This window comes from Didymella exigua (assembly GCF_010094145.1).
Source record: "Didymella exigua CBS 183.55 unplaced genomic scaffold M421scaffold_58, whole genome shotgun sequence".
NCBI lineage: Eukaryota > Fungi > Ascomycota > Dothideomycetes > Pleosporales > Didymellaceae > Didymella > Didymella exigua.
Window position 1 is genome coordinate 40,993 of NW_022984832.1, and position 12,489 is coordinate 53,481.

The window sequence follows — 12,489 nt, forward strand, 5'->3', positions numbered from 1 at the left end:
CAGAGCTGCAGCAGAGAGTCGTTGAGGCCCTAACCTCCCTCTCCCGAAGCAACTCCCCCCCCAGCTCCCGCTGGAGCAGCGACACCAATCAAAGCAACCCTAGGAGCCAAGAATCAGGCCGCCGCTCCTGGGCGGACGTAGCCAGAGACCCCCAAAACACAGCGCCAAAGAATAGGGGCAACGGCAGGCCCCTGAACCCTGCTAGGCCCCGGCCTGGCCCGCCCCCTAAGCCAAAGGAAGACAATCAAATCTTTGTCACAATCTCTAACCTAGCAGTGCAATTACAACAACCCTCCCCCTTTGTAGTAAGACAGGTAGTCTGTAGGAGTATTAAAGGAATTACCCTTTAAGATATCCCTACTGCATCACTAATTAACACAGGCTAGGTAATCACGCCTACAAGCAAAATAATTAGGGATTAACTCCTAACCTAAGAAAACTAGGAGCTTATAGTAAAAGCACTAGGTAGGGATGCAATTAGGACCCTAGAATACTAGATTAACTACGCCGTACAAGGAGTTCCTAGCTCTTTCTAGACTCTAGATAGCACTAAACTACCTACTACTATCTAGCTAGTAGAGGAGGAAGTCTGCTCACAAACAGGCAAGCAGCCAGTTAGCTGCAGAACCTCACAACACGGGGCCAACTAGAATAGCCTAACTACCTAGATTATATCATACAAGGAGCCAGTCCGCTTATTCTAGCTCTTTGGCACTAGCCAGTTCTCTAAAGAAATCCACAAACACCCTGCTATACAGCGACACAATCCAGGCTGCTAACAATACTGCAACGCCGCCCGCTGCACTAGAGTAGCCCGCTGTGGACACTGTGGGGACCGCACAGATAGACACCAAGGGCTCTATGGGGACAGCTGCCCTCATAAAGCCAAGTGTGCTAACTGCCATGGCCCTCACCCAGCTAGTCACTCTAACTGTCCTGCAGCCCCTCGCTAGGCGCATAGACACATAATTAAGCCTACTAAGACTAAACTAAACTCTATCTGCTGCGCAGGCAGAGCAACATACCAGCATCTCTACAGGACTGTAGAAGAAACCCTTAACCAAGCAACGTTGCAGCACAAGGATACCACCCTAGAGGACACCTAAGAGATCCTAGCTCCCTACTCTCCTCTCTAAAGGCAAGCACTAGAGGAAGAGAGCAGGGCAGCTACAACTAAAATAAGCAGCGCCTCTTAAGCATCCTTACCCACTAGCAGGGAAAAGAGACTAAGACAGGCTGCTGCAGGCTGTGCAAACCTAAATATAAGGGACATGTCTGCTAACAGTATGCGCCTATAATTAACTATCTACACTAACACCTCCACCTTAGAGAGGGAGGACACCAGCATGAGCGAGGATCCACTATCTACATGCTAGGACACTAACACACTACCTCTGCCCACAACAGGCAACAAAAGCCTAGCAAGCAGAGAAACTAACTCTGCGTATGCTAGGCCAACGTTAGCAGAAGCTCCCCCTGCCATATTACTATACTAGAAGTGGCCTTTCAGAAGGACATGGACGTAGTATGCGTCCAAGAACCCTTCACCTGTGCTAACTCAAGAACCTCTACCCACCTAGGCTATAGACACCTCGCACCTATTAGCACCTAGGATGCCCCTAACACACTAGGCTTAGTCCGCCCTAGGGTGATGACCTATATACGCAAAGGGCACCACCTGAAACTCTAGGCTAGAGAAAGCCTTAATCACCTAGATCTGCTGTAGGCTGTTGTAAACAGTGTCTTAATCCTTAACTGTTACAGACAGCCATACACCCCTAGCGTAATCCAATACGTTACGCATCTCGCACCTCCTCAACAATGCCTCATAGGGGGTGACTTCAACGCTAAGCATGAGTCCTTCAATCCTACCGCCAGCGCAGCTAACGGGGGTGCCGAGCTAGCTAGATGGGCTGCTGCTGCCTCTATGGACTACATCGGCATCCCAGGACAGCCAACACACCAAGCTGGCCAGGTCATTGACCTTACCTTCTCTAATGTCCCATTCGCACAGTCCTGAGTAGATGCGAGCATGCACAGCGGATCAGACCACAAGACAATAGTAACCTATGTCCCTACCTCTATAAGGGACATGCAGCACCTAGATTAGCACCACTACTAAGTCACAGAAGCAGGCCTACCTAAGTTTACAGGGCTTGTTAAGATAGGCGTCTAGAACATCCTAGACCTGCTTAGGGCTTATGACGCAGCACAGCTTGACAGATGCGTTGTGCTGCTAACAGAGGCATTCCAGCACTCTATACGGACAGCAGGCAAGCTAGATCGCAAGCAAGGACGCGCCACACTGTGGTGGACTAAGGAGTGCAAGACAGCCTACTAAGCCTACAAACACGCCAGACAACACTGCTGCAGCAGCGCCCTACTAGAGGAAACACAAGCCTTTAAGACAACAGTCCAACAGGCTAAAAGGCAATACTAGAGACATATTATTAACAATGCTAAGGATAGCAAGGATCTGTTTAAGGTAATTGCCTAGCACAAGCTTACACTAAACTACTAGGACACCCCTCTTATAATAGACAGCAAAACAATATCTGACCCCCTAGAGAAGGCAGAGGCACTCCGAGAGGAAATCCTCAACCACTACACAGCAGAAGACGACCTCAGCCACCAACCAGAGCAGGAAGCAAGAGCGTCTCTCCCTTAGAGCACACACATCTCACTAGAGGAAGCTGAGCGAAATACAATAGGGGTCTCCAGCACATCGCCAGGAACTAACCACTCTACAGTGCGACTGCTCCGCGCCTGCTAGGCCCAGGTTAGGGAACTTATACAACAGATCTTTCAGCAATGCCTTTAACTAAACCACTTCCTAGGCTAGTAGAAGCTTGCAGAGGTAGCTATAATACCTAAGGCAGGAAAGAAAGACTAGACGTCACCCTAATCCTAGAGACCTATAGCACTCCTCTCCTGTATTAGAAAAGGACTTAAAAGGACAGTGGCTAGAAGAATAGCGTGGACTGCCATGACCTACAAGATCCTTAGCCCCTAACATAGAGGCGCCCTCCTAAAGCGCTCTGCTGTAGATCTTACTGCAGCATTTACTCATAACACAGAAGCTGCGTGGGCTAAAGGCCAGCACGTCACAATGGTAACATTAGATGTGCAAGGCGCCTTTGACGCTCTCCTTAAGAACCGCCTTCTGCACTAGATAGCCTAACAGGGCTGGCCACAAAGGACTATCCTCTTTGTTAACTCTTTCCTTACTAATTGAAGGGTCTAAGTACGCCTAGGCTAAGCCACTACCCCTAGCCGCCCAGTCGCCTGCGGCACGCTGCAGGGCTCACCCCTCTCCCTAATCCTGTACACACTGTATCTAGCAGAGCTGCTGTCTATGGACACAAAGAAGAGATTTGGATATGTAGATAACATATGCTTATACTAAGCCTTACACTCCCTAGATAAGAATGTAGAGCTCCTAGCAGCAGACCTACAACAGATTAGAGCATAGGGCACAGCTAATAAGGTCACCTTTGCCCTAGAAAAATAAGAAATAATCTACCTTACTTAACAGAAGAGCAGCTACGCACCCCCCTGTGTGATAGACAAGCATTACATAATTAATCTAATCTTGCTAAACACGTCAAGAACCTAGCCAGCCCTCTAATAGCTAGGGATCTAGTTTAACTACAAACTTACCTTTAAGTGGCATGTAGCCACGCACAATGCAAAAGCGGCCAAGGTAGTCTACTATATCTGCAGCCTAGCAAACACAGCCTACAGACCACCAGCTAGCTCCCTTCGCAAGGCTACCCTCGCCTGCGTATACCCATCTCTTCTGTATGGGGCTGAGTGCTGGTACAGAGGCTGTACTAAACCTCCACGTACACTCAAACCTGGAAGACTAGCAGAAGTTAGTGCCTATGTTGGGTGGCACATAGCGGTTATGGACAAAACACTGGCTATAGCAGCAAGAGGGATCCTCCTAGTGTGGCGAACAACCCCTATTGCTACTCTCTTCCAAGACGCTGGACTACCCTCTGCTACTACTGCACTAGAAGAAGCTAAACTCCGCTTTGCAACACATCTACGCACAGTAGATGCAGAACATCTACTTGCCAGCCGCACAGTAGCTATAAGGATGAGCATAGGCAGGTTAGCTGGAAAGCTGCAGCGAATGCAGACCAAGGTCTAGTATCTAGGATCTCTTCTGCCTAAGATACCTAGGATAACACTATTAGCCCCTTACTACTTACCTAGCTATTACACAGACCCTACTATAGGCTTAGATAAAAAGTCTGTAGCAAAGGCTTTCTAAGAATAGTAGGCTAACCTTCTACCTTTAGACGTTACTATCTTCTTAGATAGCTCTAAACAGTACACAAAGGAAGGAGAAAAGTAGGTTACCTATAGCTTTGCTGTGTATTAGAATAGAAAGTAACTGTAGACTAGACGTGGTTCACTCCACTCTACCTCGCACGTCTTTGACGCTGAGGCAACTAGAGCGTGGAAAGGCCTCTAGCACACTATTAGACAACCAGCGCTCTGCACGCGCTGAATCTGGCTATGCATAGACAGCACCTTAGTTATATGGTGCCTTAGGGGCGACGCACCCCCTACCTCACAGTGGGCCTTCCTGGAGTGCCACAGTGCCATAGAGACACACGACATCTCAATCAAATGGGCCCCTGGGCACCTAGGCATTGAAGGAAACAAAGCAGCAGACAGACTTGCCAACCTAGAAGCCCAGCACCCATCACCCCTAACTGGAATAGCGGCTATGCCTACACTCTCAGGCATCAAGACAATAGCCCGCAAGATGCTACAGCACACGCAATAAACATAGTAGTCTAACAAGAAGACTAAGCTCTTAAAATAGTACAAGAGCTAGGATCTTAACTATACACTACGCAGCAGACTACCTAAACTAGACCTACTAAGAGCTACCCTAGCTAGACTGCTCTTAATCTAATCTATACACAGCAACTTTGCCTAGTACTACTAAAAGTATAAACACAACAACATAACACTTACCTACTTATACAGGCGCAACAAGACACTAGAGCACCTTGTACTCTGCTGCAAGACCTAAGGGTCCTTTAGCTAATAGCCACTCCAACTACCTATACCACTATCTAGCTATAGCAAAGGTGTAGCATATACTAGTGTGCTTATTAGGGATCTAGAGGCCTTTGAAGCCTTCACCTAACTTACTTAATACTATACTAAGGTCTGCCCCTAGTAGCTCACCCTGTGCTGCGACAGCAGCAAACAACCATACTCTTTCCTTACTCTCCTTCTTACTCTCCCTCTCTCTTCTACTCTTACAGCATTCTACTGCCTTTAAACACACAAAAGGGATTCACCCTAATGTATCTACACTGCTTAGTCTCCCTAACTGGCAGGGGAGCTGTAGCTTAAAACAGTAGCAATACCCGCGCAGGCAAGAAATGCTTTCTAAGGTAGTGTGTTAGCACTGTAATCCTATAGCTCAGCACGTCGTATATGCCCTTTGGGAGGCGAGATAGTGGACTTTATCCCTATTATCTAGACGTAAAATAAATACCAACCAACCAACCAACCTCTTCAACCCAACGTTATCCTCCAACGCTTCGCAAAGGATACCCCTGAGGCCTCTGATAGCAACAGCAGCTCTTCTTCAGTCTACTCTGGCAAGGACTGGCTCAAGATTAAGACTCTGTTACGCAAGGTGGCTAAGGATAAGAGCAGTAAGGAGTTAAAAAAGATTAGCCGATCACTCCACCACATCTCAATCCAGAATTCTCTCCTCCACCACGAGGTTAGAGGCCTGAAAGAGGTTCTAAAGACTCAGAAGAAGCACAAGAATAAGAGGAAAGTTCTGCCATTAGAGTCTTATCATGGTGGAGCAGAATTCTACTCTCCAAGCAGAGTAGAGAGAGCACGCTCACTTGAGAGGGCAAAACAACAAGACCAGGAGGCAGAAGAACTCCAAAAGAGTGAGAGAGCTAAGACAAGGAGTGCTAATAAGGCATACAACGAAAAAATTGCTCAGGAGAAGCGTGAGAAGCGGGCAAGAGAGAAGAAAGAGCGTGACCAACAGCGTGCTAAGGAGGCCGAAGAAGTAGCAAAACGCAAGGCTGCCAGAGAGGCCCAAAAACACGATAAAAACGCTGAGAAAAGTACCCAATTGCCTAATCAGGCTAAGCGGCAGGCCTCACGTCAATTGCAGCCAAAAAAAAACAAAAAAGCGTAGTGGTGGAGGTAGTAGTAGTCATGCTATTGATGCGACGCGCTCCCTATCACCACCACCTGTATACAACTCCCGTGGCCGCAAAATTGCTCCACGTAAGAAGTTTGGGTAGCCAGAACAATCGTACATCTGTATAGATTTATCCACTACAAAATCTCGTGATAATAGCTATTCTGTGTAGCTCTACAGCCTTATGTTTGCAGGTGCTTGTTTTGGTGTTTCGGGGCATCACGCGAATCCGGGCATCACGCGCACGGACACGGTATTGTCCAGATGATATCTTGTGAATCCTACATCAGAGTGGCTTTTGTGTCGCAGATGAAACTGGATCCAACAATACACCTCTTTACAGTCTCTAGATGCCCAGTAATAGACTCACATATATCATCGCTGAAGACCTCCATTTCTAAAGCTTGTTTCTGGTCGTTTGCACAACGTGAGGGGTGTCAGGACCGAGCTCCGCCCACTCGGCCATGCAAGCAACCTTGCAAAAGGCTCGTCAATATAGTGAGCCCCTGGGCGGAACAGTACATTTTGTCATCGCATCTCAGGTCAGAGGTGGCCATGTGGCCACATGGCCAAGCATGCCTGACAAGGGGGTGGCAACTTGGCAAGGCCGACGCCACTTCCTAAAGAATCTTCAGCGGAACACCCACACATCCTTGCAGCTTCCTCGCGACTCGCATTTGGCATAATTAAGAAAATTCCGCAGAGCCTCAGCTAGCTTGGTCTCGCGCGCCTCCATGTATGAGCTGAGCCTTCATCCCTCATGTCGCGAGAGCCCGCCCTTATCTCCGCTAACCCAGGCGACAAACGTTGAAACGAGATGAGGGGCAGCTGAGAGGGCTGCGAGTGGTACTGGCTCTTTATTGCTGTTGCTCACCTCAGCGCGGTGTTGCGCAGCGAAAGGGGGTTTGAGGCGTGATTGGTTCCGCTGCGAGCGCGCTAATATCGCCGCTCTTTCCTGACGTCCATCCACAGCGCTGCATCACTACTTCCTCAGACACTGTGAACCGGCATCTGTGATGAGCCATGGCGAGACACATGAGCGTGGTAGAGATGTGTGGTCTGCTCAGACGAAGCACGGTCGGTGGTTCCGGAGCGGCGTGGAAGTCTAAGAATGTTCTTTTTTGGCGCTCGTTGTCATCTCTCCTAGTCAACATCCGTGAGGCCATCGTGCCTTCCTCTACTCCAGCTCTTCTCCATTGCAGGCAGCGTGCTTCCCTTGACCAACGCACTGGGTCGTGGTCCTACTCCTCTTACTTCCTTGTCTATGGCTTTCACATCCAGTCCGCTCATTGCTACGTCTTTCGCATCTCCAATCTAGCTCCTTCGTGCTTGCATGCACTTGGCGCAGAAGCAGCTGTCACCTCATCCACCACAAATTGGCAAACCTTGCTAGCCACCAAGCTCCGTCTCGCAAGCTTGGGTAGATGGCGCGATGTATGAGCTAGTACCCTTCATCAGCAAACCTGTCGAATGTCCAAGTGAAAAAGGAAGACACCTGGAAACAAGCAAAAGGGCACGGCACTGGCTGCACAACCACATCAGCGTGACACGGCGGGTCAGCGTCAAGATTCTAGCAGGTTAGAGACGGCGACCATGGCAGCCTACGATGTGTACTCGCATTCACCTCAAGTGTCGGATCTGGCTTCACCTCAACACCGAGGGTCAGGACCGATCACACCAATCCACTCCCCACACCACTCTGTCCACTCCTCAGCCTCTTTGCGGACACCCCTTCAAACTCTCTCGATCCACGAATACCGCAAGCAACAAAGTACGCCCCATCCACGAATCGCAACACCTTCTGGTAAGACGCTCCGGCGAAAGGCCTCTGCGTTTGCTTTAAACGAGATCGAACGCGTCCCATCAACAAAGCCCACTCTACAATACGGTCCACACTCGTTCGCTCGCCCTCTGCAACCTTCCCACTCAGCGCATCAACTGGCGCCACAGGACCAAATTTTTGGCGTCCAACCTGTGTCTGATCACGTTTTTCGGTCTCAGTCAGCTGAACCGCGGACACAAGGAGGCAGCATCTCGAGTGTTGCAACTGTTGACTCGCAAGGGAAGGTACGCAATTTTGGCAACAGAAAAAGGCTTCCACGCCCGCCTGCGCCAACGGGCTCTGCGTTGTTTTTCCCATCTCATGCACCAGTGAGACCGACACGACAAATCCGCGCAACTCTCCCCGCGCCGCTCAGCTTCCTTGCCGAGGAGACCAACTTGAGCGACGCACAAACGACCCCGCCGACGCCTTCACTTTCACGATTCCCACAACCGCCGCGCTTCGTCACGCTCCGAGAGACCGAACGCGAAAAAGCAATCAGCTTCGCAAGCACCGCTCCGGTGACCCCACCCGCTACGCCTGCCACCATTCACTATCGCGGCGCGTCTTTCAATTTGGTAAACCCACACGACTCGTTGCAGTTCCACGACATTGTTACTCCTTCGAGAGATCTTGAGTCGAGCGAGGTATTCCCACTTCGGTCGGCACAGAGCTCGCAGTGGAGTCTTTCAGATGTCTGTAGCCCATCACCCAAGCCAGATGACAGCGTACTGACTAATGCACAGATGGCACCAAAGCGTCCTTTGTACGGTGATCTTAATGCGGCGCATGCAGGCATTATGCGGCGTGCTGAAGACTCGTTCGACTCGTCCATGCTTGAGTTACCGTTGCCACCGACACCAGCGGCGATCAGTCCAGGCTCGTCAACATACACCTCGCCAATCTACAGCCCCGAATCCCACTTCGCACCGTCTCCGCTAGCAGTCAAGAAAGCTCCGAACGAGTCTCGCTTCTCCCTCAGACAACTCACACGTACGCTTACGAAACGGCTCACGAGGCCTCAAGAAACCGGCGAGGAGGAGGAGGAGCTGCAGCAGTTCAAAGCTCAGAACACATGCGGTCTCTCCACAAGTGTTGACGAGACGCCACTGCGACCGCTCGAACAAACGTATATGCCAGCAGACAGGATGCCATACTTTCCCATCAGCCCGGTCTCTCCCACTTCGCCAGCCAGCCCTGCTTCTCTGCACGACCTGGGCTCAGTTTCAGGCGATGATGAAGACGAGATTGAGTTTGCGCGAAGGGACCCCGTCCGCGGCTACGACTCGCAAGGTTTGACCTCAATGCTTCCGGACGAACACTCCACTCAGACCGGTCGTGCGGGGAACTCACGTACTTCTGTCTTTGCGACAGAGTCAGCTGGTAGGCCTTACTATGATGATCGTGCTTCTACATACGCCAGCTCTTCGATATACACTGGAGATGATCACCGGAAGTCTGCTTGCCAGCAAAGCCTTGCTGGCAACCGCCAAAGTAATGTTTTCCTTCGGTACAGCGGGATGGATGCAGCGGGTATGGCGAACGAGTACAGCTACAGCAATCTGGGGGGTGGCAGCCGGCCGGTGTCGAGGCCACTCACCAAGCAGTCATTTCGTCGCTCGGTCGCACAAGGTGACGGGAACTCAGATACCATCAGCAAGTTTATTGATCAGTATGAACCTGGAAACACAGCAACGAATAGCTTCGCCACGCAGCCGCGGGACAGCGGCAATACTATCAGCTTGCTTGTTCACTATACCAGCGATGTTGACGAAGCGCCATTGAACGACCGGTCACAACGTGCGACCCTCATCCCTGGGTATAGCCAATTCGAATTTGGCCTGAAACCTACGAACCAAGCGCATGATATCGAGACTGCAAGTAGTATTGTACAGAAGTCTCTCCCGCAGGACTACATACGGAACCGTCGGCCTGGATTGCCTCCATCAGGTCCTGCGCCCCTTGCTCCGGCTTTCCAGTACGATCAGCAGCCTTGCCCACTTGCTCGACCCGAGGCCTCCGATATGTTCTCTAATGCATCGTACACCTCGTACGGAGACACACGTAACTTACTGCAACTGCCACAACCTGAAGCAGGCGGACGCAGCATGTTGATGCACAGTCTGGAGCCTTCATCCTCATATTCAGAGCCTGAAAACAAAGGTCTTGAACCGTCTTCGTCGTACTCGCAACCTGAAGGTTGTGCGAGCCCACAGACGCCACAAGAGGCACTGGATCAAGCCGAGCACATCTTCGACAAGGCAGCGGCTGAGAGGGACCCTAGTCAAGAGGATATACCAGCGATGTGGGGCAGATGGAGTTCCGTGAATCTGCTGCGCAACAAGAGACTCACGGATGGATCCCTGCGAACGATCGATGCCGCAAAGGCTGACTGGGAGACTGTTGCTGGCGACAGTGAACCAGGTCGAATGTCCCTGGACAGCATCGCCGGTTACAGTAGTAGTGAGGGCGGTCGGAACAGCTATGACCGACCGGCAAATGCATCCATCCCGACGTGGACTCCGCAGAACCATACGCGTGGACAGTCAAACTACAGTCATCCTAGTCCGCTGCCAATACACATGCACCCGTTTAGCTCATCACCGCCGCATATTACAACTTGTCCCGGCTCACAGACTGCACCTGATATGTCTGCATCTGGCCCCGCCTCGAGTTCACCAGCATCATCGACTGAGCCTGTGTTTCTCCTGTCCACAGAACCAAGATATGCGGTGCTAGAGCCCTATGCATTCGCCCCGTGGGCGGACCCTTATGCCCTGAGTGATAAGGAGACGCAGGAGTTGTTGGCATCTGGACCCAACGATGACATTTTGGTTGACAGCGACGTCGACCAGCGATCGGAACATCTCAGCTACAGGTTCAAGAGTCACGAAAGAACACCCCAGACCAGCTCGCCACGCAGCAACAACTTTCCTTGCTTAGAGCGTGAGAATACGTTCGACAAGTTCACGGTGGTCGGCCCAAAGGGCAACTTGACAGGTACTCCTCAAGGTACCGGTATGCACGATGCGGGTAGCAGTGTGGCAGACACCAGTAGCCCAGGTGCGAAGCTTAGCTCAAGCCCAAGAGCCGAATACGATGGATTCTACGCCTCACCATTTCCAGCAACCGGCAGTGTCACTCGCATACGGCAAACACGACCTGCTTCAGAGGATCAGCACGAGCGAACGCCGTCCCAGGTGACCCTCTTCCCTAGCGCATACAGTATGGAACCTGTGCAAGGCTCCTCACCACTTGCTGGTCCAGATCGCCGACGCAGTCTCCGATACTCGACTCAATTCAAGCCTGCTCGCAGGGCGAGCCGCACTGCTGTGCCAGGCCAGACCAAGCTCAGGCAAATGGTTCTCGCGCCTGACGCGCGATCAACAGTGTCAAGCAAAGACACCTATTTCTCTCGTTTCGTAAATGCAGGCGGCAGTGGACGTCCTTCAACGTGCGACATGGCCACACCTCTACACCCGACGCATCCTAGTCTCGACACCTTCCCTACGATTCGCAGCGGCAAGACCACGGTTGCGCACCAGCACTCGCCGCATCTGCTGTGTCCGGAGCGCGAGGTCAAGGAGGAAGACGAGATACGCCGCCGAAAGCTCTCGTGGCTGATCTTCGCCTGCTTTTGTATCCTGCCGCCTTGCATGTTCCTCCATAGGATGTGGGGAGATTCGATCATGGCGTCTGTTACGAATGGCGATCTCGGTCACTGCACGGCGAAGTCGAAGAGGGCGGCGCTTATCGCTGGGATTGTTGTCAACATTGGCTTGATCAGCGCGATCTTAGTCCCGATTCTCGTTGCGCAGGCACTGAAGGCTATATGATGGTGTTCTCGTCGCGTGGCGTTTCTCTTTCTTCTTCTCCGAATGCCAGACGGGCATGATCTTTGTTCTCTGTTCTTTTGTTTGGCATCGCATGGATTCGCGCACACTTGGAAGAGTTCTCCATCGGCGCCTGGTGGCTCGTTGCGTATGCAGGCGTCCGACCTCATGCGAATAGAGGTCATAGCATAATCACAGCGGGACATCGTGACAACATAATTAAATATAATAATCACGGGCCACGCGGTATATTCACGTCTTAATTCATGACCAGAATGTGTGAAAAGTTTCGAGGTGCTTGTAAGAACAAGCTTCAATTTTGTTGCGGTGCAAGTCGGTCCGACAGGCCTCGATCGTCACCTCTGTTGACTACCTTGGACTAGCACGTCTCAGGGCATATATATATGGTCGCCTCCTAGCTAGCAAGCAACTCAGCGCAGTTTTTCCATCGATATACAGCGGCTACGTTTGCCGCAACAAATTTTGGTAACGCCAACCAGATCCGGTAAAGCCATTATTGGCCAACACTCTGTCTTTCACAGTAGGATAGCACTCTGCACTTGTAGGCATTGTACCTAACAAATGGAGGTCGCTAGTCTGGAATACTGTCTGCGCTTAAAGTGCAGCAGGTC

General features: G+C 51.1%; 2 protein-coding genes across 2 annotated transcripts; both read left to right on the forward strand.

Moving 5' to 3' along the window:
• Positions 1-5,641: 5,641 nt before the first annotated feature.
• M421DRAFT_76812 (uncharacterized protein) lies at positions 5,642-6,196 on the forward strand (the record flags this gene model as incomplete). The annotated part of the gene is made up of 1 exon (XM_033597263.1): positions 5,642-6,196. A coding segment is annotated over one exon (555 nt), but the record flags the coding sequence as incomplete, so codon positions are not given.
• A 1,599-nt stretch (positions 6,197-7,795) lies between these two features.
• On the forward strand, positions 7,796-11,860 carry M421DRAFT_76745 (uncharacterized protein; the record flags this gene model as incomplete). The annotated part of the gene is made up of 3 exons (XM_033597253.1): positions 7,796-8,703; positions 8,752-9,816; positions 9,850-11,860. The coding sequence occupies 3 exons, from the start codon at positions 7,796-7,798 to the stop codon at positions 11,858-11,860; spliced, it is 3,984 nt and encodes a 1,327-aa protein (XP_033443137.1).
• Between the last annotated feature and the right edge of the window lie 629 nt (positions 11,861-12,489).